The 25,743-nt window shown below is 48.4% G+C and overlaps 1 protein-coding gene across 1 annotated transcript in view; it reads left to right on the top strand.

The window, feature by feature from the left end:
- IFT43 (intraflagellar transport 43) overlaps nucleotides 1-25,460 on the top strand; it is a 97,742-nt gene extending 72,282 nt beyond the window's left edge. The window contains exons 5-9 of the mRNA XM_066276911.1: nucleotides 508-554; nucleotides 24,090-24,162; nucleotides 24,425-24,500; nucleotides 24,941-25,003; nucleotides 25,152-25,460. Of these exons, the coding sequence (XP_066133008.1) occupies nucleotides 508-554; nucleotides 24,090-24,162; nucleotides 24,425-24,500; nucleotides 24,941-25,003; nucleotides 25,152-25,271 (379 nt within the window). The 3' untranslated portion in view covers nucleotides 25,272-25,460. The remainder of the gene's footprint in view (nucleotides 1-507; nucleotides 555-24,089; nucleotides 24,163-24,424; nucleotides 24,501-24,940; nucleotides 25,004-25,151) is intronic.
- The last annotated feature ends 283 nt before the right edge of the window (nucleotides 25,461-25,743 follow it).

Here is a 25,743-nt window from a genome sequence, read left to right as displayed (position 1 = left end):
GCTGGCAACATGCCTGCCGCACCCAGGGTTTGACTAATGCTGCTTCAGCTGCAGGTTGAGAGCCATGCCATCTCTCCTGCTTAGTGGTCTTTAGAATTACATGTCCAGGTGTCAGAGGACCAACCCATGGTTCTACTTTATTGAAGCAAATGGGCAGAAGCAGTGCCAGCTTTCTAAACCTAGCCTCTTTCTAAGGCATATGTATTTTTTAAGTTTCTAGGTGAAGATGGAGGGTAAAGTCAGGGCCATCGAATGTCACAGCTTCAGAGGCAAGAGAAGCATTCATGTCGCAGGCTGTGTGACGCCACCCTGTGGAATGGTGCAGTATGCAGCCGGGGCAACCACAGTTGGCAGACCCCGTTGCCCAGTTAGATTTGAGCAAGTGGATGGAGGAGAGTGGATCCAGAGACATTTGCATCTAGGAAAAAGAATGGATACCATAAAAATTGGGGTTGTTTCTTTCTGTGTTTGAAACTGATTTTCTACTTTTCTTCTTTTTGGGGGCAGTTACCGCCTCAGACAGAAGAGCCTGGATGAATCAGATGACGGAGGAGGTAAGATGCTCTTAGAGGAAGTCAAAAGGGCTTCCAGAGATGTCCCAGGCCCACAAAGCCTTCCTGAAGGCACGTGCAGTGGCCTCATCTGTGCATCACTTAGAGCTGCTGCCTCTGCCTGGAGTAGCTTACCCCCTTCCCTATCCACTAACCTTCCTCCTCCTCTAAAACTCAGCCGAAGCATCACCTCCTCTGAAATCTCTTCCTTTCCTATCCATTCCCGTCTGACTCAGATGTTCTTTGTGCTCCTTCAGCCTCCTGGGCAACATGGTAACAGCAGCAGCAGAGACAGCTAAGGTTTACTAGGTGTTTATTATATATCAGGCACTGGTCTGCCAGATTCCAGATGGTAAAGCATTTAATCTTTACAACAGCCCTATGAGATAGTGCTGTTATTATCCTTGTTTTATACGATAGTTGAGGAAACTCAGTACAGAGAGGTTAAGTCAGCTGCCCAGTCAGAGAGCTAAGTGACTGCCACACCTTAGTTCTTTGATGGACTGTTCTCTAGGCTTTTAGCTCCTTGATGGCAGACACCGTGTCTTACTTGTCTTTGCATCTTCAGTGCAGGACACACAGTAGTCCGTTAGTGTCTGGCATTGTCAACGAAGGCGCACCAGCACTCAATTAGGCCAGTAGCCGTGTCACAGCTGAAGCCCACATTCAAAACTCAGGGGAGAAAGATCTAGTTTGTGTGTAATTTTTACAAGAAACCTACTAGAGAGGAGATTATATTTGGGACCTAAATTATCAAATCCTTTTTGTTTTAAACCCACATATTTATCATTTCCACATTCTATTTCTTTGTGTAAGACTCAGTTTCCATCTAGTGTCATTTTCCATGTGCCTGAAGAACTTCATTTAACAATTTTTGTAGAGCAAGTTCTCTGGCAACAATCCCCTTAGCCTAGTCTGTCTGACAATGTCTTTACTCTTCACCAGACATGGAATCCTAGGCTGACAGCTTTGTTTCTCCACTGAGCACATTGACTCGTCTCTGGCTTGCATGGCTTCTGGTGAGAAGTCAGTGGTCACTCTTACCTCTGCTCCCCGGGCTGCAGGGTCTTTTTCTTCTCTGGCTGCTTTTAAGATTTATTTCCTTTTATCTTTTGTTTTCAGCCATTTGATTATGATGTTCCTTGGTGTGGCTTACTTTGTATTTATCCTACCTGAACTTCTTGAGTCTGTGGATTTATTGTTTTCATCAGATTCAGATAATTTTAGCCATATTTCTTTTGAGTATATTTTTCTCCCCTCTCACTCCTTCTGGGACTCCAATTACAGGTTTGTAGATTATATCATTTGAAATTGCCATACAGGTCATTGAGGCTCAGATTGTATTTTTCTAGTCCATTTTAAACTGTTTCAGTTTGGTTGGTTTCCATGCTGTGTAACTAATCTCTTCTTCTGTAATGTTGTTAAACCCATCCACTGAATTTGTTGTTTCAGGTATTGTATTTTTCAGCTCTAGAAGCTTCACACAGTTCTGTATACGTGTGTGTGTGTGTGTGTGTGTGTGTGTGTATCTTCCATTTGTCTATTTTATTTGTGTTTTTATTTTTCCTTGATACTAACATTTATAGTAGCTGTTTTAAAGTCTTTTCTACTAATTCTATCATCTGTATATTTTCTGGGTCTGTTTCTGTTGACTAATTTTTCTTTTGGTTACAAGGCATATTTTTCTGCTTGATTATAGCTTTTTGATTGGAATCTGGCCATTGTGAATGTTACTCATTTGAGTATCTGGATCTAGTTTTCTCTCTTTAAAGACCAATATATTTTTTTTTGGTAGGCAGTTAATGTATTTGTTGATGAATTTGATAATTTTTTAAATTTATTGACTTTAGAGAGAAAGAGAGGAAGGGAGAGAAACATCAGTTTGTTGTTCTACTTACTTATGCATTCATTGATTGATTTCTTGTATATACCCTGACCAGGGGACAAACCTGCCACCTTGTTTTATTGGGATGATGCTCTAACCATCTGACTACCCGGTTCAGGCTGATCAACTTGAGTGTTTTGAGAATTGTTTTTAAGCTTTGTTAGTACAAGTCTGGAATTAGCCATAAACAGTGAGACACTCAGGTGTCTCTTCTGAGTACCTGGTTGTTCAGTAGGGACCCTCCACTGGCCTGGGTGGAGCTGATCCTCTCCCATTTTGTGTAAGCTCTGGGGGTCATTCAGCTCACACCTTGCTGATGGTCATCCTTTGCCCTGCCTGTGGAGCTTGACCCTGTGTGTACACAACTTAGTGTGCAGTCTGTCTAGATTTCTAGAGCTCTTTTCCAACGTAGCTTCCCCTCTTATATACTGCTTCTCAAATTCCAGCCATCTTAGACTCGTAAACTTTGACCTCTGTCTCCTCAACTCAGCCAGACCTCCATGTTCTACTTGGGGTTCCCCCTCCCTGTGCCAGGAGGTGCCTGTCGGCAGAAAACCAGGGTGACCACAGGGCTCCCTTCACTTAGTTCCCTTCTCTCAGGGACACAGTCCTGTGCTGTTTCTCCACTGTCTGAAATCAGGTGTATCTTGCATTTTTTCCAGATTTCTAATTGTTTATAGCAGGAAGGCAAGTCTGGTACCAGTGTCCCTCTCAGAGCTAGAAGTGGAGTCCACAGCCTTCTGCTACTGAACCTTTGCATGTGACTACAAAGTGAAGGAGAGAATCAAGTCATTGAAACTTGATGATTACCTGTGTTTCAGAGCTTCCTCAGAGGATTGGGGCGAGGGTCACATAGGACATTTGTGAAATATTCTAGAGTGATGTTTAAAATGCAGATTCCCAGGCCACACGTAAAGCAGAAGCTGCTGTTGGAGCCCAGGGAGGTACATTAATTTTGATACACTCCCCGCATGACTATTTTGCAGACCACAGGTTGACAACCCTGGTGTAGTGCTTAGCAGGACTCAGGACTGGAGTGTGAAAATTCCTCTGCCCTGACTCATTCCAGAGGGCTTACAGGTAGTCACTGGAGGCGGGGATGCAGTCCACATGCTCGGATTTGTTAGAGCTTATGAGCAGACTCTCACCATGCTTCAGCATTTTCTGTGCTCTTCCCTGATCTCTTATTGACCAGCTCATTTCTGTTCGTCAGATAGTCCTCCTGAGCTCCACTCACTAAACTCCTCGTAGCTGCACACTTCTGCACCCACTGATCATCGCCAGTGACCCCTTCTCCATCGCTGTTCCCAAAGTCTGTTTTCCCAGCCCTGTCCCTAGGGTGCCCTCTGTCGGTATTCAGCTGGCCAGTGTGGCGGTTCAGTGACTTCCGGCCTGCCTTCCCTCACAGGCTGTCTGTGCTTTAGCCATTGGCTGCATAGGGCAGTGGGGTCACCGTCCAGGAGGCTCTGGCAGAGGACTCACGGAGGCAGGGGCCCGGCCAGCCGTCCACAAAGCCGTTGGGTGGTTGGGGAGCAGTGTGCGTGGAAGTCAGGATGCTCATAACTCTGAGATGCTTATTAATTTGTGGTCTACGGAGGGTTACTCAACTGGAGCTCTTCTCCGGGCCTCTCCACACCCTTCCTTGGACCTCTTCCCAATGCCTTCAAAGGATTTCTGAAATCCTACTTTCTCCATTACTTCTCGGCCTTTTGGCTAAGATCCAGTGAAATCCTATTTTCTCCATTATTTTCCAATGTGAAAAATGCTCCGCTTCAGGGAGTGACTGTTACGTGTTACAGCACAGGCTCCTGAGTGCTCAGTTTGCACACACCGCAAGGCACGTTGTAGGCGCCGTGCCAGCTGCCGCCAGGGTGTCATCACGTTAGCAACACATTGTCGCACTTTAAGCAGCTGCACAGGCTGTCTTGTCTAAACCTGTCATTGGATGTGTTAAGAAATTGAAGCTTAGAGATCATTAAAGAAAATAGTTCGGAGGGGAGCTCTGGTCCGACTCCCAGAGAACACTGCTCTCACCCGGTGTTCCCAGCCCCGCGGCCGGACATCTACCAGGTACTGCTGGCCAAGCCCAGTGTTTCACATTTTGTTCTCATTTAATTCTCAAAACAAATCGATGGGAAAGTATCTTAAAATCAGCTTTATTGAGGTCTAATTTATGTACAATAAAGTGCCCTCATTTAAAGTGCACAGGTTGAATTTTGACAGATGTATATGTCCCAGAAACCCGGGAAACCCCTCCACAGTCAGTAGCAGAACACGTCCGTCACCCCCAGAAGTTTCCACGCCACTTCCCAGTCCAGCCTTCCTCTGCCCCATCCTCAAGCGACCCCTGATCTGCTTCCTGTCATGATAGCGTGGTTTGCATTTCCTAGAATTTTATGTAAATTAAATCATATGTGTGTATGCTTTTGTGTCTAGCTTTGTTCACTCTTTGTAATGATCGTGAGATTCATTCATGTTGTTGCATGTACCATTGGCCTGTTCATTTTTATTGATACTAATCCATCGCATGGGTATACCACATTTTGGTTATCTAGTCACCTGTTAAATGACATGTGGATTATTCTTTATTTTTTTCATTAAAGATGAGCAGATTGAGGTAAAGAAAGGTAACCTGGCCCCAGATCACACAACTTGTACATAGCAGCACCAGGATTTGGAAGCCACTGTGCTCACCACCACATTACCAATGCTGCACAGCCCAGGCCAGGATTTGAATACAGGTCTTGACCCCCAGAGTCCTTGCCCTTGGCCTCTGGGCTGTAACAGATGGTATGACCCCCAGCTATGTTGGCATCTCCTTCTACAAGTAGGTGTATTAATATTAGCTCCCAGGTTAGTAATATAGAGGGCTCAGAATGATTGACAGGATGGAGGCTTCATACAATTTCATTAAGAAGGAAGAGAAGAAAGATACCTATTTTCAAAGAATACTTCTCTAGCATTTATTTCCTGTCATAAACTTTGAATGTGAAATTTGTGATTTGGCCTTTATTTTGGCTCTGAGGTTTGAAGCATAAAACCCTCTTGTCAGAGCATCCACTTGATCTTCCTTTCGGTGGTGGTGGGGGGGGGGACAGCCCTCTTCCAGGCATAAATCTGTTGTCCATGTCGTCATGCCTGAGTCCTTTAATGGGAAATCAGTTCATATGTCACACTTCACACTTGACTTAGTCCATTTCACTGTATGTGAATGTTTAGAATCCATTATGCAGTAGGATTCATATGTTACATATAACTAGTTTCTAGAATTATCTTTGCTCAGAGAATTACTTGGTTGGCTAGTGAGGCTGCTCCTTTGAACCGAGAATAACCAGTGGGTGGGGAGACTCCACGAGTGATTGCCCTGACTTATCCCTGGACGCCCATTCAGCAGTGACAGTAAACAGATCCGTGGGCACCTGTTGGGGAACTTACACATCCAGGCTCTTTGAGGTCATCAGTGGTAGGAACACACTGGGAAGGGGCTGTTGTTTCCCTTGGACTCGCTGGGAGTGGGTGATTGGCGAGGTGAGCCGTCTTGAAGAAGAGGAGTCTCGGGGAACAAAAACTAGGATCTAAAGTTCAGGTCCCCCCCCACCCTGGCAGCTGGTCTCCTCCCCATCAGCCCCATGGAGGAAAGCCCACAGGCTTGCTTATGGTGTCCTGTCTGTGGCGGGTGCTGTTCTGTGCGCTGGAGGGAGTGGTGAGTGAGGTCCCTGCGCACGAACCCGAGTGAGCTGCGTCCTGCTTTCCCCATTCTTTCACAAAAGATTCTCAGGAGGCCCCTGCATTCAGCCTCCCTAGCTTCACTGTTGGTCCATGTTGCTCCTTCTTCCCCAGGGAAGATGCCTAGGGAGAGAAGAGAAGCACTTCTCCCACCCCCACTGATGCCTCAGGTTTCCGAGGGAAGAGAACAGCAAAATAGAAGAAGAAAGGAACTTTTAAGATAAGGTGTGGTTTTAGAATGAGAAACGGAGAGTGGGTGGTATTGAGAGGCAATCGGGATTGTTGGTCATCCAGAATGTATTGCATGGGGACTGTTTGCAAGACCATGGCAGGCTACAAGCTGAAGTGCCCTTAGGGGCCAGGCAGACAGTACAGCCACATGGAGCTACAGAACGGTGGGGCCTGTGGTGAACCCAGACAGGAGAGGGCATGGCCTAAAAATTTTCAAATTCGTATTTCACAAAATAACAGAGAGAATCCTTTAAAAGCACTTCAGAAGGAGAACAAAATGCACCTGCCAATTTGATTAGGCCTTTGGGAAGTGATTTGCAAAGCCTTCCCTAAGACCTTATAAGGCTGTGCTCTAAGGAACACTGAGCTTCGCTGGGAGACACAGCGCACAGAGGAATGGCATCCCAGGAGTTAGGTGGCAAAGGCAGCGAGTGGTTGTTGCTATTGGGAGTTTCTGTTGAGGGCCAGAGTTCAGAAGAGGAAGTGACCCCTGTGGGCAGAGGGCATTGAGGAAGGATGTGTGTGCGTCCTGAAGGACGGATAGGATTTGGTTAGGTAGAGAAGAAAGTAAAAGGCCGTCCAAGGCAGGTAGCCTGGCGTGATGGGAGACTCCATGTGGAGAATGGATAAGGAATTCACGGTAATAGAAGAGAAGGCTGTTCTGCAGAGTTGAGCCTGATTCTGGTCCATTCCCAACTACTCACAGTCAGTGTCCCTGTATCAACTGCTGGTAGTGAAGTTGAAGACTGCTGATTCCAGGTGGAATCACTCAACAGCTAGAGCTAACACCGTGCTTCAGGGAAGTTGGGGTTCATGATTATGGAGAACAGCTGAGGATGATGGACAAACAGCTCAAGTCCAAAATGACCTCAGGATCCCCAAATTGTAAGATGGCAAAACTGATTTTCCTAGATGACCATTTTTTAGTGATAACATCATTCATATTCTTGGAATCAAATTACTGATTTACCCTAAGGCCTTTAGACTTCTGTCATGCACGTGTTATAGAAAGAACATCAGATCTGTAATAGGAGTAAACCCAATCTCTGCAGGTGATTCTGGGCAAGTCACTTATTCATTCATTCATTCATTTAACCACCTTTTGTTAAATACCTTCTGTGTATGATTCGTAGGGCTGGGCACTGGGGATATGATGGTCCTTGTCCTCATACAGCTTATAATCTAGTTAGGGAAATAGGGACAAAAAATAGTCACACAACTAAATAAGGACAAATCGCAATTGAGTCCACTGATTGGAGTGGGTGATGAGGGAAGGCCACTGAAGAAGTGACTTAAACTTCAGCTTGAAGGAAGATCGAGTTGCCAGCAGTGGGGGTGGAATTTGGGTGGGGGCACCCTGGTAGAGAAGAGAGCAGGTGCAAAGTCATGTCCCCTCTCAAACCTCAAAAGCATATCCCACCCTAAAATCCAGCTCTCAGAGTGTGGGTTCTGGAGAAAGTGAAACTTTAAGAAGGGACGTTGAGAGGCCCACAGATGGGAGAAAAATTCTTTGTCTTTAAAAAAGATGAGCAGTGTTAAGTTGAGAGAGTCTCTGAAAGTGCAGTTAGATATGGACTGAACTTTCAGAACCTACCTCAGGGTTAGACTCGTTAACAAAGAGCCTGTGAGCCCCAAAACGCGGCTTTAGAAAGTGGAAAGCCCCTGAAAACAGGAGCTACATAAAAACGGATCAGCTCTTTCTTGCGTATAACCATTGCCTCTTGGTGTAACCCGGGCTGTGGGTAGATCTGTCGCTCCCTCTTCCTGCACCTCCCAGTGCCTCTTGGGCAGGCCTTGTCCCCACCGGCTAGGGCTGTGCTCTTTGCATCTTGAAGTCCAGCTTTGACAGATTGAGTATCTCAAAACCTTCCGAATAATAAATCCTTATGGCCAGCGAAAAATGTTTAATTCCTAAAGGACAAGCTGAGTTGAGCCACTTCTAGCCAGGGGCAATTGGGGACTTAATTCTGCAAGTGTAGCAATCTGGATGATCTGAGAGCTCTGAGTTTAAGGGTAATTGCTCCATTTTCTATTCGTGTCAACAGGGAAAATAGGTAAAAGTGGCTGAACACAGCCAAGCAATGAGGCTGGATGAGATGTGAGATGCTAGGCTGTCAGTGGAATTAGAAAAATGCTATCTATAAAGAGCTATCACTCAGTCGCCCCCCTCTCCCCTCTTCCCATTCATCTCTGTCTTTGGGCTTTCTAACTCTCTTTTGGGTTCTTTCTCATTCTTTGCTTAATCCTTCCATCACATCCTTTTTATCCATTCTCTTGCAAATAGCAGTTATTCTGAGCCTAAACAGCTCTAATGCAGAGAATGGGGAAGGGAAAGAATTCTTTAAGTACAGGTAAATTGGAACCCTGATGTCTCCATTCCTTTCTCTTGCTGAGTAAGAACATTCATTCCATCATGTTAGCATTTCTTCCTTAGGCTTAGTACAACATATAGGACTTCTTACATGGTTCCTAAGCCTGGTTCCTTTGCTTCTCCAATTTTTTAAAACTGTGCTAGCCAGCACTGATTTTTTTTAAATTAATTTTAATGGAGTGACATTGATAAATCAGGGTACATATGTTCAGAGAAAACATCTCTAGGTTATTTTGACATTTGATTATGCTGCATTCCCATCACCCAAAGTCCAATTGTCTTCCGTCACCTTCTAACTGGTTTTCTTTGTGCCCCTCCCCTCCCCCAACCCCCTCCTTCTCCTCCCCCTCACCCTGTAACCGCCACACTCTTGTCCATGTCTCTGAGTCTCATTTTTATGTCCCATCTCTATATGGAATCATATAGTTCTTAGTTTTTTCTGATTTACTTATTTCGCTCAATATAATGTTATCAAGGTCTATCCATGTTGTTGTAAATGATCTGATGTCATCATTTCTTATGGCTGAGTAGTATTCCATAGTATATATGTACCAAAGCTTTTTAATCCACTCGTCCACTGATGGACACTTGGGCTGTTTCCAGATCTTTGCTATTGTGAACAATGCTGCCATAAACATGGGGGTGCATTTCTTCTTTTCAAACAGTGCTATGGTGTTCTTGGGGTATATTCCTAACAGTGGTATAGCTGGGTCAAAAGGCAGCTCGATTTTTAATTTCTTTTTTTTTTTTTCTTCAAATTATTTATTTATTTATTATTATTTTTTTTTACAGAGACAGAGAGAGTCAGAGAGAGGACAGACAGACAGGAACGGAAAGAGATGAGAAGCATCAATCATTAGTTTTGCATTGCAATACCTTAGTTGTTCATTGATTGCTCTCTCATATGTGCCTTGACCGTGGGGCTACAGCAGACTGAGTAACCCCTTGCTCAAGCCAGCGACCTTGGGTCCAAGCTGGTGAGCTTTGCTCAAACCAGATGAGCCTGCGCTCAAGCTGGTGACCTCGGGGTCTCGAACCTGGGTCCTCCACATCCCAGTCCGACGCTGTATCCACTGCTCCACCGCCTGGTCAAGGCTCGATTTTTAATTTCTTGAGGAATCTCCATACTGTTTTCCATAGTGGCTGCACCAGTCTGCATTCCCACCAGCAATGCAGTAGGGTTCCCTTTTCTCCACATCCTTGCCAGCACTTATTCTGTGTTGTTTTATTGATGAGCGCCATTCTGACTGGTGTGAGGTGATATCTCATTGTGGTTTTAATTTACATTTCTCTAATGATTAGTGATGTTGAGCATTTTTTCATATGCCTATTGGCCATCTGTATGTCCTCTTTGGAGAAGTGTCTATTCATTTCTTTTGCCCATTTTTGGATTGGATTGTTTGTCTTCCTGGTATTAAGTTTTACAAGTTCTTTATAAATTTTGGTTATTAACCCCTTATCAGATGCATTGTCAAATATATTCTCCCATTGTGTAGTTTGTCTTTTTATTCTGTTCTTATTGTCTTTAGCTGTGCAAAAGCTTTTTAGTTTGATAAAGTCCCATTTGTTTATCCTGTCTTTTATTTCACTTGCCTGTGGAGACAAATCAGCAAATATATTGCTGTGAAAGATGTCAGAGAGCTTACTGCCTATGTTTTCTTCTAAGATGCTTATGGTTTTATGGCTTACATTTAAGTCTTTCATCCATTTTGAGTTTATTTTTGTGAATGGTGTAAGTTGGAGGTCTAGTTTCTTTTTTTTTGCAGGTAGCTGTCCAATTTTCCCAACACCATTTGTTGTAGAGGCTGTCTTTACTCCAATGTATGCTCTTACCTCCTTTGTCAAATATCAGTTGTCCATAAAAGTGTGGGTTTATTTCTGGGTTCTCTGTTCTGTTCCATTGATCTATATGCCTGTTCTTATGCCAGTACCAGGCTGTTTTGAGTACAATGGCCTTGTAGTATAACTTGATATCTGGAAGTGTGATACCTCCCACTTTATTCTTCCTTTTCAAGATTGCTGAGGCTATTTGTGTTCTCTTTTGGCTCCATATAAATTTTTGGAATATGTGTTCTATATCTTTGAAGTAAGTCATTGGTATTTTAATTGGTATTGCATTGAATTTACAGCACTGATTTTTTAAATGAAATAATATTTCTTAAAATCAATTTGTTTTTTCTAAATTCAAAGTCAGTAGGACTAGATGCTAAGGTCTTTTTAAATCCATGCCTCCCTCCCCTTCCCTTCCCTGACATGGACACATGCAGGAGCTCCTTTTACTTAAACATTATAAGGCCAGTATCCACGGCCACCATCACAGCCGCCTGGCCTGTGCAGGTTTGCATTGGATTCAGACAGACGGTAATGAAACAATGAAGCCAAGACCTGGTGGGCCATTAGCTTTAATCCTAGCTTGCACCTGGCGGGCAAGAAATATACAGTGAGAAAACACTTCCCTTTCCATTCAGGGCTCCCAAAGCCACCGACTTATCCGAGTTTCCTAGATTCAAAGTTTTCTCCTTCTCTCTGTACAAACTCTGCACAAACTGGCTTCTCCTTTAGCACTCCGCCATCTTGGCTGCTTCTCCTTTCCTCCACGTGGCCTTTCTCTGCTCTCCTCCAGCATGGGCTCCTCTGTCCCACTTTATAGTATAGAAATCAAAATCTTTAATCCAATATACAGACAAGGAAGTCTCTGATACAAAGTCACTTATCTGGGGCATAATGGGATTCCTCATGAGAGTGCACCACCCCTATCATGCAACAGTCAAGGGTGTGGGGAAAAGCTCAGTTTTGAAAAGATCTTAGTATTAAAAGGGTGGGAAAGGCTTAGTCTTAAAACTAAGCCTTAGGCTATAATGACCCTGCCTGCTTACAGCCTATCTCCCACACCCAATGCAAGCTATAAGCGAGCAAACATATATATCATATTTACAAACTTATTTGACCAACAGACATCCACAGTGGGAGTGGGGCGTGGCTGTGCTTTGTCTGTACTTTGTTCTCTTTATGGGGTATTGAGTTAGAAATCTGAAAAAGAAGCCAGTCTTGTAAGAAATGCTACTGATAATGCTGACGTGTTTGCCAGGAGCCAGGCACTGTGCTGTGTTACCTGCCCTACTTAGATGGTTCTCCCAGTCCCATGAGGGGACTGATTATCACCCTTTCACAGAGGAAGAAATTGAAGCCTTGTGAAGTTAAGTAACTCACAGGTCACAGTGACGTGCTGATAAATACAGGCACACCTTCCCTTAGCTGTGGTTTTGCTTTCTGTGGTCTGTTACCTGTGGTCAGCCATGGTTCGAAAAGATAGATGGAAAATTCCAGAAATAAACAATTCATAGGATTTAAATTGCATGCTGTTCTGAGTAGTGTGATGAGATCTTACTTCGTCCCGCTCTGCCCCTCCTAGGGTGGGAATCACCCACTGTCCAGCACATTTGTGCTGTATGCTCTCTATTAGTCACTCAGCAGCTGTCTCTGTTATCAGCTGTTATCAAAGAGAGACTACATTCACATAGCTTTTATTATAGTATATTGTTATAGTTGTTCTATTTTATTATTCGTTGTTACTCTTACTGTGCCTAATTTATAAATCAAACTTTTTCATAGATATGTATATATAGGATAGAACACAGTATGTATAGGGCTTGGTACTACCCACAGTGTCAGGCATTCACCGGGGTCTTGGAATTTATCCCCTGCAGATAAGTTTGAAGGGAGGACTGCTGTATTTAACAACCAGCTCTTCAGGGGAGAAATCCTCATTGGCTGTGTTTGCTGGCTTCTGTGGTGTAAATACCCACACCGAGGTTGATTTCAGGCTCCCAACCTGACGTCGCTGACCACAGAGCTTGGAAGAGATGGGCAGTAGCACCCTAGTGAGTGAACCACATTTTCCTGCTGCTACGTTAGTGTAAATAATCTCGAGGGCTTAGGTAAAGTAAAATGTAGCAAATTTTAGGAAGTGATAAAATTTGAGCATTACCTTTGTTTTTAATATAATTTATTTTATTATAAGGGTGTGTAATTTAACCTTTAATAATGTTTATGTTTAACAGCCTGCACGCAAAATTCCTAAAAACGTAGTCTTTGGTTCTTACAAGTCAGTGCGAACCAGCCGCTCCAGTACACCCCCTCTCGTGAGTGGGGGAGCTGGAATTCAGACGTGGTCTCTGTGCCCCCGATCACTCTGCTCTCACGCAGCCCTCTTTGCCGTTAACAGTGGTGGGTTCGTTCCTCGGCCCTGCCGGTTGAGGAGGCGTGTCTCCTCTCATTTGTCCCCACCCTGTTGCATGTTTGCTCCCTATCCCGGGTCTCAGATTTACCTGCCGGCCCTCGTCAAACCTCTCACTGAAGTCTTATGTACAGCAGCTCCTGGGCTGAGTAGGGAAAAGCCAGAGGCCAGGTCTTTAAAGCTCTGACATGAAGCAGAATCTTCCGGGTTGCCCCTTCCTCTCTTACGCTGTCTTTTCTATCGCATCCATTGAGATTGCTTTCAGATACTGAATTCTCGTGCCCATGCTGGGTCCTCTGGAGAAAAGAACTCAGTCACCTTCCGCCTTACTCTGGTTCAGGCACAGCCCAGAGTCTCACCCAGACCTCCAGCTTCGTTGGCAGAGCTGGGACAAAGTGCTTTATGCCCCTAGTGGTGCCCTGAAATCTCTAGGTCACATCAGAGTTTCCAGACAACCATCATGCACGTTTCTCCCAAAACACAGTTCCCAGTGACCTGTCTGGGGTTTCGTTCTCTTTGTTAACGTGTGTGGCTTACCTGTATTCCCCATCTGAAGACTTGGAATGGGAAGAATGCAAACGAAGGTCTTGTGCCATGCACGCATGCGTGCTGTACATGAAGCAGGCTGCATTCACCTTCTCAGGAACAGGGAGAAGCTCCGACAGCAATCTGCCGTGCCATCATCTGTTTTGGGGAATGTGATTAATAATAAATCATCCAACATCAAGCACTAACGAAAGTCAAAGACAGCTGACTCTACCTGAAATCCAGAGGCAGATTTAACAGTGCGTGCACTGGGTGCACGCCCTGGGCCCCAACTTCTGAAGGGCCCCACAAAACCCCAACTTTGTAATTTTTTCTAATGACAGGGGCCCAATATTTTCTTCTGCGCCTGAGGCCTCAACCGACCTTAATCCGCCTCTGCTGAAATCATTATCGAGATCAGAGTATTTGTTCTGTAACTCCTAGCATTCTGTCTTGGTTGAACAAGAAGACAGGATCAGGACAGGATGAAACTAACCCCTTTTACTTTTGTGACGGTCCTAGATGTGACTGCACGCAGTGTTGCAGCTTTGCGGATACTTCTCCACACAGCTGTGAAGGGAATGAATGAGTGAGGGTGAGAGAAGGCGAGGAACCTACTGCAGACAGGTCTACAGTGGTGATGACCACAGCCGGGAAGATCTGAGACCACTTAGAGTTTTGTGTTTGTTTGTTTGTTTTTGTATTTTTTCTGAAGTTGGAAACGGGGAGGCAGTCAGACAGACTCCCACATGCGCCTGACCGGGATCCACCCGGCACGCCCACCAGGGGGCGATGCTCTGCCCATCTGGGGCATTGCTCTGTTGCAACCACAGCCATTCTAGTGCCTGAGGCAGAGGCCATGGAGCCATCCTCAGCGCCTGGGCCAACTTTGCTCCAGTGGAGCCTTAGCTGTAGGAAGGGAAGAGAGAGACAGAGAGGAAGGAGAGGGGGAGGGGTGGAGAAGTAGATGGGCACTTCTCCTGTGTGCCCTGGCCGGGAATCGAACCCGGGACTCCTGCACACCAGGCCAACGCTCTACCACTGAGCCAACTGGCCAGGGCCCACTTAGAGTTTATTGGACTAGAAAGTAATAGAGGCTGGTGTTCTAGAATGTCTGTTCAAAAGTTGGAGTCTGTATAAAGAGCCATGTGTTCTCTACAAAGAGAAAAGATAGGTAGAGTTACAGAGATGCTCCAAATAGTCTTTGTAACCAAAATCACAGCACGTTGAGGCCTGGGATTGCTGGTAGCTGTGTGTGTTCTCCGAAGAGATGTCAGTGGTGCATAATGCAGCTTGAAGAGTGACGGCCAGATATCGCTTATGTGGGAAGGGACAGGAGTGCTGATGCATCTGAGGTTGGACATAGCACATCACTTACCCCTCAGGTGGAGAAGTCTTTTCCTTCTGACACATCACACGTGGACATTAGTTCCTAAAGAAGGATCCCTAATCCAGGTAGAACAGAAATCCAAGAGAGAGGTATAGATAGGGACCCTCTTACCCTAGCAAGAGATGAACATGATCTAACTTTAGGTGCTACCAGCTTTCTAAAAATTCACAGGTGTTCGCTGTGTGTGCGTGTGTGTGTACTCGTCTATACACACAGGACACATTGGGAATGTGATTCCTGAGTCCATAAGTGTGGTTGACAGACTAGGTTTACCTAAAAGACCCTTTAAGAGAAAGTTCTTGAAAGATGATTACAGAATTGAGACACCATCATTTAAAAGTGCCTGAGGCAAATGCCTTTGAAAATCCAGCAGCGGAGGGACAGTGAAAGAGCCGCAGCCCTTGATTGTTGCGCAGCTCCCTCAGGACGCGTCCTCCCCTCCCCCCCTCCGTTTCTCATCTGATAAGAGAGAGAGCAGCAGTAAGACTCCTCATCTATCTTATGAAAATCCGATGTGGAGTGGCTGTGATCAAAACCAGCTGGCTGTCACCAGCAGTGGCCTTGCACGGAGGGAACCGCTCAGAAGCGTTCCGTGTGTGGGGTGTCACGGGTGGCACCGATCAAAGTAGCATTTTTTTAATAAATATATATAAGGAAAATACAAAACTAAGGATTTAGAATAAAAGCAGTGTAGTTTGTCTTGTTTTTTGAGTATTACACGAAGAGGATGAAATGGAATCAGATATGCCTGGTTTCTAACATGCTTCCACTGGCGGCTCTGAGAAGGTGTTTTCTGTCACATTAATACTGTGTCACTCATCCTGGGTCCTATTGAAGAGAGTGGAGGCTCCTCAGTTTCCATTCCTTCCAGCCACTTCATGCCTCTACATTTTTAAAGTCCTTTACCCCTACTGATCCTTAACAGATCTCAGCAGATCAAAGCTGGGACACCACGAAGCTCCCAGAGCTGTCGAGCGGTGGAGAGCATTCCTATTCATCGTTCTTTGTTCCCTTCAGCTGTCCCGAACCAGTGATGTGCTGTTCCCTAGCGGTCACCCGGCAGGTGACACTGGGGTCCTCCCAATGTCAGGCTCTTGGGCTGAGTGAGATCTTTCCTCACAGAGAACCCTTGTAGGGCCACGCTTGGTTCTCACCAGCACGACGTCTGACTTGCTCAGAGGCTCAGTCCTGGGTGACAGCCCTTTGCATGGCCAATAGGATTCTTACACAGCACTCGATGGACTTGGAGGGCCGGCGGGGCCGGTCTCACTCTGGGCTGTTGCATTCATGGCTCCTTCAGAAACGTGCCGTGTCCCTCTGTGGGTAGTGCCGTGCGACCTGGCTTTCACACGCCACGGTATACCACAGACTAGGTCGCCTCTCTCAGCAAAGACAAAGCCCCTTCTCTGCTCGTGAACCAGCCAGATTCTCCCCACTGTGCCGAGGTCTGGCGTAGCTCAGAAACCGAAAATCAGTCCCAACCTTCCTGTCCAACCCGTCGTCAGCCAGGTGAGCCCCCACGGCGAGGGGGCTGTGGGGAACCATCAGCCATTTTGACCTTCGGGTCTGTGGTCTTCCCCAGCAGCAGGAGGACAGATGCGGTCTGGCAGGAGCATGGGGGCATTTCAACATGCAGGACACAGGTGAAACAAACAGCCCCAGTGGGCCCCTCGGGACGGGCTTTTCTTCCTGTCTGTCTGTCACACTCTTCCTCTGCCGCACCTTGGGCCACCTTTGCTCACGGTGAATCCTGTTTCTCAGCCTGTGGCCTGGCTCTCTGGCCAGCACCACAGCTTCCAGACTCTTCTCCCGTGTCCTCTGCCATTCTCCTCCTCGGTCGGTAACGGCTGTGGCCGGACCAGCTTGAACCAGGTGAAATCACAGGGAACAAGTCTCCACAAAGCAGACCTGCCAGGGACCTGCAGACGGGCCTCTGCACCCGCACCCTGACTCAGGGAGAGCAGGGGACGCGAGCTGGGCCCGGCTCGCTCCGGAGACCCTCTGAGACTGTCGCTTCCCCTTGTTCATTCGGGTGTTTGAAGCCTGTTGCCTACTGCTTTTCCCTTTACTTCTCCCTTTAAAACATTTCTCCATTTTTTCACTTAGAAAAAAAATTATTTATACGATTGAGATCCACTAATTAAAGCCATTTTCTGGTATTTGGTTACTGGAGCGTTTGATGTCTCTCTGACAAGACCATGAAATGCACGGAGTGTCCACAGGGACAGAATTTGCTGAACACGGCTCTTTGTAAATGAGGGGACACAGTGTCGCCGCAGCTCATGAATATGAAACGCCCATGATGCCACCTCAGTGGACTTGGGAACACAGATGAATCCTGTCATGGGCTAAATGAGACCAATTTCTTTCACTTAACTTCATCTTCAATCAGACCTTCTTCCATTTGCCTGTTTAAAATTCCCCCTACGTGGTGCGGAAGGTAACGGCATTCAGTGAAACAAAGTTTTGCAGCTGCAGAGAAAATTATAATGACCGCTGGTTGAAAGTTGCCGTCTCCTAAAACCATAGACGTTGTTTCCTTTGGCTTATGAGCTCCGCTGAGGTCCGCGGACTCTGGGCACAGAATTAGGGGTTGTCTGGACTGCCCTTATTGGGTGTCCTTAAGCAGCATGTCCAGATCCCTCGCATGTAGACTGGTCAGTGAACTTGGCTACGGGTGATGGATGGGAGGAGCCCTTAACAGCCTGCGGGTGCTCTGCAGTGGCCGGGGCACCGGGTGGGAGGGCCGCTCTGGGAGAGACTGGGTGTAACCGGGCAGCGCCTTTGTGGTGGGGAGCTCAGTTGGTGGTTGAAGTGAGGGGACAGATGTCATCAGTATGTGCCCCGAGGACCCTGACAAGGTAGACCAACCACTTGTATTATTCACTAAGGTGTCAAAGTAAGACAGTGCTGGAGTGTAGCACAGTCTTTATGTAGCTCTCTGGAAACCCTTTTGCATGCAACCGGGAAATTGCATTCAGGAAGCCCCAACCAAGAGGGACACAGAGAGGAAGGCTCCCTGTGGGACCTAAGGGCCAGTTGGGATGCCTTCCTTGTTCCCTCCTTCCTGCAGGACTGAGGGTTATGCTCCCAAGACAAGAGCCTGACTGATGCTCATTTCAAGCCGAGTCCAGTCCAAGAGATCACTCTGTTCTAATTATACCCAAGCTGGCAAACAGTGGGATTTGAATGCGGGCTATCCCAGAATGCATCGCAGCGCGCCCGCACCCCTCCACAGGGAGAGGCAGGCAGGCTCCGCCCATCAGGCCACTGGGCTGAAAGCAGCCTCCGGGACTGGACGGGCTTCGAGCATCCCGTGCGCGGTGATGACACCGTCTGTAATGAATGTACTCCAGGGCAGGGGCCGCTTTTCATGCTTTTGAAACCACTTGGAACGGATCCTACTGGCATTTCCTGTTCCCACTATTTATTTCTAGTATTTATTTAAGCATCCCTCATTTATTTCTGTGGATTCAGCTGATAGTTTGTTGGGTAGATCCGTTGGCAGACCAGTGTTCTGGTATCATGAGTTTCCCATTTGCCAGTCTTTCTCTTTGAAATAAGTTCTTACTGCTTCTTCTGTGCATTAACAAGCCATTATTGGGGGCTCTCAGAAAGTGAGTTGTAGAGTGGGACACACTGGAGACCTGAGAAGAAAAACACGGGGCAGGCCACGTGAGAGCCATGTGACCCCGCCTCAGGGTGGAGGTCCAGGTGGGCCAAGTTTGAATGGGTCTTCATCTGCAGCCTTTGCTGGGATGTTACCAAATCCAGGAAGTATCCAGGGATCGCTCTTGGCTGTGCTTGTGAAACGCACCCACTCAGACAACTTCAGGATTCAGTAGCCCTACGCTGTCATTGGAATAACACAGAGAGGGTTGGCGCCCAGCTCTTCGTGCGTGTGACTTTCAGACTTGAGGGGCATCTGTTGATGCCCTTTTGTTCAGTTGTCTTCAGTTCGCCAGCCCTCGGGAATGCAGAAGGGAGCAGGATGTGGTCCTTGCCCTCAGCTGGTTCAGCATCCAGGAGACAGGACTAGGGCCAAGGTTACTTTGCCTACTGCAAGGTAGGGAGGCCTACCCTGCGGCCTTGAATGAGGACTGGTGGAGAGACCAGGGAGCAAGCTCTGAATCTTGCCTGTTGGATCCTGAGATGATGCACGAAGGAAGTACCTGCATTTCCTTATCTGCTCTTTTATTGTTTTTTATGGATAGACCCCTCCCTCTGCAACCTCGCCAGGCTCAGTCCCTCTTGGTTTCCCCTGCTGTGCCCCAGAGGAGTCTGGTCTGTGTGCCCTGGCTGGATGATATAGATCAGCGGTTCTCAACCTGTGGGTTGCGACCCCAGCGGGGGTTGAACGACCAAAACACAGGGGTCGCCTAACGCCAGGGTCACGACCCATAGGTTGAGAACCACTGATATAGATCTTCCTCCTGGTATCAGGTATCTCTCTCCTGCCCTGGGCCTATATGCCAGCTGCACCGGTTGGCCTTTCATTTCTTCTGTGTTCCGAGGTACTTCCCACCTCATAGTGCTTTTGCACGTCCATCCCTGCCTGGTTGAAGCCTGTTTATCCTTCAGCGTTCAACTGCACTGTCCCTAATTCAGAGAGCTTTCCTAACTCCTCACCCACCCTACCCCCAGAATTCTAAATTAGACCCTCCATGGACTGGACAAAACACATCATGGAGCACCGTGCAGTAATACCAGGTGGTCACCAAAGAATAGACGATCAGTATATTATCAGGACAATAAAAGCAAGTTGTAGAACAACATGTATGGAAAGTGATCTTATTTGTAAACATTTTTAAAAGGATATGTGTGCTGGCTGGCCAGTTGGCCAGTTGGCTCAGTGGCAGAGCATTCGCCCAGTATATAGATATCCCAGGTGTGATTCCCAGTCAGGGCACACAGGAGAAGCACCCATATGCTTCTCTACCCCTCCCCCTCTTGCCCGGTTGCTGAGGATGGCTCCATGGCCTCTGCCTCAGGCACTGAAAAATGGCTCCAGTTGCAGTGGAGCAAGGGCCCCAGATGGCAGAGCATAACCCCCTAGTGGGCTTGCTGGGTGGATCCCGGTCGGGCACATGCAGGAGTCTGTCTCTTTGCCTCCTCTTCTCTCACAAAAAAAGATGTGTGTGGTGTGCTGTGGTAGGTGTAAATTCTTTCCAGTGAGTTTATACTCAAAATTGTTAATACTGATTACCTCTAGGGAGACAGCTGGGGCTCATATAAAGAAAGGAAAATTTTCAAACTTTTCTGTAGCATTTGAAAATAAGACAAGTAGGACTCCCTGTTGTTTTTAGCTAGAGAATCCAGGTAGTTTCCCTCACAGTAAATAATTGAACTTGTTTACTGTCCCCCACCGCACTGGAGCTCCACAGAGACAAGGACGGTGTCTGGAGGGAGGGAGGGAGGGAGGGAGGGAGGGAGGAATGCAGTGTCCCTGCCGTGTGGCTAACTGGCACAAGGAGGGCAGACAGGCAGTTTGAACAGCCTGAGGTGGCTGACTGCAGAGCGAGGGAACAGAGACCACCAAAGAAAGCTGTTCAGTCTGAGGTGTCAGAGCTGGGCAGAGCAGCAGCTGACCTGTGTGAGGATTGTGCTGCGTGGGGCCCTGCTGGCAGAACTGGGGTGAGGGATGCGGCCCCTTCCTAGCCTTCCCCTCTGCTGGGGTGGTCCCAGGTGCCCAGCCGTCTCCTCCTCCGTGGAGGTGGTTACCAGGAGGGCGGAGAACGAGTCCCAGGGCCTCTAATGTCTGCACACTTTCATTCTGCTCCAGTGGCCTTGCTGTGGGAGAGCGGTGAGTTGGGGCATACGATGAGGGAGAGACTTAGCTTACTTGTGGTTAGTGGTATCGAGAGAAAAGCCCACCAACAGAGGACGTGGAGTCTCAGGCAAGGTGGAAACATTCGACTGCAGGCAGTTGTCGCGCCCCCACTGTAGGGCACGTCTCTAAAGGCGCTCTAGCTCTGCAAAGAAAGCATGAGTGGGGTGTGAAGCAGCTTGAGGGGCAGTCAGACTGGAGTTGTAAGCATGGCTCTGTTCATTATTCATGGTTTCACCTCGTGCAGACTGCTCTATGTCCCACAGCCTCAGTGTTCTCATCTGGAAAAAGGGCTGGAGTAAATGAGAAAATGAAGGTATGGCTTCCCTTTATGCTCAGTATGTTAAATGAGTAAGAATAGCGTAGCACTTAGTATTTTATAAAGATTATTGCACTTAATACTTATAACAACTGTTGCGTGGTGGGTATAATCATACCAGTTTCGCAGGTGCAGACACTGAGGCACAGAGAGGCGGAAGCCACACAGCTGGTACGTGGGGGACCCGAAGCCGGCCACCCTGCCTCCAGAGCCTGCGCTCTCGGCCCGTAGACAGCGGCGCTGCCCACGTGCTGAACTAGCTCTGTGTTTCTGGTACCGTTCTTCCTCTTCTTAGCAGGAGAGAAGAAAATGAGGGTAAAGTTCACATAATCATTCGTTTTTTAAAACTAGTGGCAGCTTTTCAACAGTACAAGAGCAGATTCTTGTATTCCGCTTATTGTCTGTATGGGAAGCATGTGCTTTTGAATGTGAACCCCCCTGAATGAGACTGGGTCCCAGGCCAGACTTGCAGGTCAGGTAGCCGTGCTGACTAGGCAGGGCCGCATCGTTTCCTGTGGGCAATTTTGTGAAGAAGTGCATTTCTCAGGCCCACTTTCTTTTTCTAGGTTTGTTCATTGTGTGTGTGTGTGGGGGTGGGGGTGGGGAGGAGGGAAGCAGAGAAAGAACAAAAATTCCCGAGAACATATCATGTACACACGAGCAAGTCCGAAACTATAAAATCGTGAAGTTCTTTGAAGTTTGCCCACAACCTGCTCCGTGGCCACCTGTTCCGCAGGGGCCGGCGTGGGAGGGCCTGACTCGGCTGCGACGGCTCAAGCTGTCACTGCACCGGAATGTTCCAGCTTGCCTTGGCCTGGCTGTCATCGCTGGCTCTGTCCCACTCAGGCAGTTTACCAGGTTCTGTTGGGCACCAGGCTTCCAATTAGAGAGAAATCCCACTGTGTGGCCAGCCCCACCAGTGCCACTCTGCGAGGCCCCTCTGCCAAGGCCGGGACTGACCTCTGATCTGTCACAGATGGGCCAGCCCACACTCCTTCGTGCGCATTTGGAAGAGGGGGGTGGGGACGGAGAGAGCAGCCTGTAGGGAGGCGGAGTGGAGGCCGGGCCGCAGGGCAGTTCCTCGGAGCTGGAGAAGCTGGGCAGAGTTGACAGGACCCAAATGCTAGTGTTGTGGAGGGAAAGGGGACTCTGGGAAGACCCTGGCCTGAGCCCTGAGCTCAGCATGAGGCATTTTCTCACCAACTTCTGAATATTCATCTCAGGCTGGACTCCACATCCAAGGAGAGCCAGGAGCTGCTAACTGGCTCACTCCAAAACTGTCACACTGCTGACAGCGCGTGGCACAGCCGGCGTCTGCCTGCCCCACTGCAGTCGGTGCAGCCGCACCAGCCCAGGAGCCCGCCCGCCCTGGGCCCCGGAGGGCACTGTGGGCGGCAGCCCTCACCATGGAGCATTAGTCACGCGGACGGAGCGGGAGTGTACAAAAAAGCTGAATGTCTATTAGCATACGCAACAGAGTCTTAGAGAGATCCATTTCTAGTTCTCTGGCAGGCTAGAGAGATGCAGTGAGTTCTGCACAGCTTTCTAGATACACGGCTTGCTGACTGTGGTTCATCATTTTGGGTGCTGTGTGTGTTCTTTACGCCCCCTCAGCCATTTCTCTTTATCTTACCCCTTCGTTCCTTCCATCACTCTCTTTCTCTGCCTGTCTCTCTGTGTCTTCTTTTCTGTGCCTCTCGCGGACGGTCGCTTACTCCAGGTACCCCGTCTGTAACCCCACAGCCAGGCGATCGTGAGACACCGTGCATGGAACTGACCCATCCAGAGCAATCACAGTCTAAGTACTGAACGGCCTGAAAGTGGCCAGGGTCTTCCCAGCTGTCCCTGACGTGACTCTGCATCACTTTAACAAAATAAAAACTGAATTCAGTCCATGGAGGCAGACATAAAGGGTCTTCGCTTTCTCGTCTCTGAGGGTTTTCCTCTGAGTGTTTGCGGTTGGTTTGGGAATGCCGGGACTGTCTCAACCCACCCGGCCTTTTCTCCCGCCCCTTCTCCCTCTGCCCCCTCTGCAGTCTGCGTAAAACAAAGAAAACTCCTCTTCCGGTCAGTGGTACTCGTTTGGAGATGAAAAACTATGGTGTGAGGTTGTCCCCGTGAGAAGAGGACTGTTTTTGTACCTTAGGCCAGTTGCCACAGCTAAGTAATGTGCTGTCTCTGTTTCTCCATTTGCATGACTTTGTTAGATTGGTGAAAGAAATGGCTTTGGGTCTCCTTCTATGTCTGTGTGTCTGTCTTGTTGGGTCTCCTTCTATGTCTGTGTGTCTGTCTCGAACAGAGAGTTCAGAGAGGGCAGCCTCTGGGAGACAGCAGGAGAAGCGGCATCTTTAGAATCAGCACTGTATTGGGGTCAGACCTGGCACATGGAGCTCTGATCTCACTGCTGGGGAACCAGGTTGTAGCATTTGGTGCGAGATGACCGTCAGACCCAGGCTCAGGGCCATGAGGACCGTGAGGACTGCAGGACTACAGTGGGCTCATCGGTCACGAGGAGGTGTGTGCATAGTGACGTTCACTGCGGGGCACCAAGCTTCCTCAGTTCCTCTGCCTCTGACCCCGCCAGGCCCAGTCACTGATTCCTCTTCTTTCTGCTCCTCCGAGTGCTGTCTGGGACGCTCTTCTCATTTCCTTCCGTCTCGCCTTGGAGACCCACTCCAATGACTCCCAACCTGGAGTGTACATCGGGATCTTCAAAGAAGTCTTAGGAAAAAACACAGATGCCTGAGCCGCACCCAGGAGGTTCTAATCCTGCTGGTTCTGGGGTAAAGCCTGGGATTCAGGAATTGTTGACGTTCTCCCTTTGATTCGAATGTGCACCTCTAGTTCAGTCCCACAGCCCCAGACAGGGAGCCGTTGGAGCTGTGGCAGGGACTGTGTCTACGTGTCCACTCTGTCCCGAGCCTCTGGCCCCGTCCATGGTGGGCGTGTTGATGACAAGTAATAAATGGAGAGGAGGTGAGGTCCCTGTTCATTCTGCAGACAGTTTTGCCGCCTCTCTCGTTGCAGATATTCTTGTGATTCCGGATCTGGAAGACATACAGGAAGAGGACTTTGCTTTGCAGGTGGCGGCCCCTCCCAGGTACGGTAAATGAGGGAAGAAGCTGCAGGGAGGCAGGGAACATGTGAACTGATACACTCCAGACACCGTCTACGTGGTCCTGCGCCCGGGCAGACCCTCCTGTTCCCAGTGATGGGCTCTCTCTCAGGATTCCCATTTTAGTAGACGTTTTCTTCCCGTTCAGTGGTTCCCCAGCGGCGGGGAGGCTCTGGGGACGGGCCCAGCAGCACTCCTGGGACCAGTCCTGCCTGTGGGTCCTCCTCACATTCTGTCTTTCCTGCAGCACCCAGGTCAACCGCGTGATAACCTACCGGGACCTGGACAACGACCTCATGAAGTACTCAACCTTTCAGAGCCTGGTGAGTGGGACGTCTGCCTGGAGGGGTGCGCTCCAGACGGCTCCCTCAGGCACTTCTCAGCCCTCTGGGGGTCTCTGAGGCTGCTGAGGCTCATCCTCGGTTCTTACAGTACCTCTAGACCCAACACATCCCACCTGCTCCGTGGCTGCCCACTTGGAGTCCGTAGATACACTGGTCCTGGCGATATGCTGCTGGCAGGCCCTGCCCTCCTAATGTGGACCTTCCCCCAAAGGATGCCCAGCCTGTAGACTCTGTGTTCCCTCAGTGGCCTCATGGTCCACTCATTTGACTCATAGAAGCATTCCTGAGCTCTGCCTCTGGGAAGTTCTAACACACACACCCGATTCTCCTCATTTTGCAAGAGATAACTGTCTGAAGGCCTCTCGAGGTACACAGATATTTTTCTTTATTTTTTTTTGTTTGTTTTTTTGCATTCACAGAATGGAAGCATCGACCTGAGGCTGCTCTCTGCAGTCCTCACACCAGAGCCAGAAGTCCGGGAGGTACGTAGCAGCGGCAGCTCCTTCCTCTGTCTGCCCGTCCTTCCTCTAGCTGGCTCCCAGGCTGACCCACCTCCCCGCAGACGGGTGGGAGGGCTGTGCTCGCAGGGGGGCCTCCCTTCATCCTACCCAGCGGCACCTCTCTTGGCAGGATGACGTCTGCTGGGACTGGGACCGGCTGTACACTGAGGTGTCCTCGGAGCTCCTCTCCGAGTGGGACCTGCTGCAGACAGCCAAGGAGGACCCTGTGGGACAGTCTGCACACACCTGACCCCATGGGGGACAAAGGACCACTCCCTGCACGAAATAACCTCTGCTTTGGACTTAAAAAAAATGCAATAAAACTAAAGAAGCTTGCAAGCAGCTTAGAATTTTTATGTGGAATACTTTGTAATAAAAATATTTATTTTCAGGTGACCACATTGGCTCATTCAGTTGTAATAAATTGCTTTTTCCTGTGGCTGTCTCTTCCATTTCGGTAGTGCGGGGATAGCTGTTAAACAGTGTGATGGGACTGTCCCCAGTGCGGAAGAGCGGGAGGGAGAGCTAGCTCTGGGAGAGAAGGCGCCAGAATTGTTCAGTCCAATGGGGACTGTCCCCAGTGTGGAAGAGCGGGAGGGAGAGCTAGCTCGGGGAGAGAAGGCGCTGGAATTGTCCAGTCCGCAGAGGCCACGTGGCCCCTGCAGCATCTGCCCCTGAGCCCCGGAGCGCAGGCTGGGCCCGGGCTCCTGGCGGGCCGTCTT

Source organism: Saccopteryx bilineata, chromosome 4 (genome assembly GCF_036850765.1).
Source record: "Saccopteryx bilineata isolate mSacBil1 chromosome 4, mSacBil1_pri_phased_curated, whole genome shotgun sequence".
Lineage (NCBI taxonomy): Eukaryota > Metazoa > Chordata > Mammalia > Chiroptera > Emballonuridae > Saccopteryx > Saccopteryx bilineata.
The sequence above is the reverse complement of the archived record's forward strand: the minus strand, read 5'-3'. Positions and strand labels throughout refer to the sequence as shown.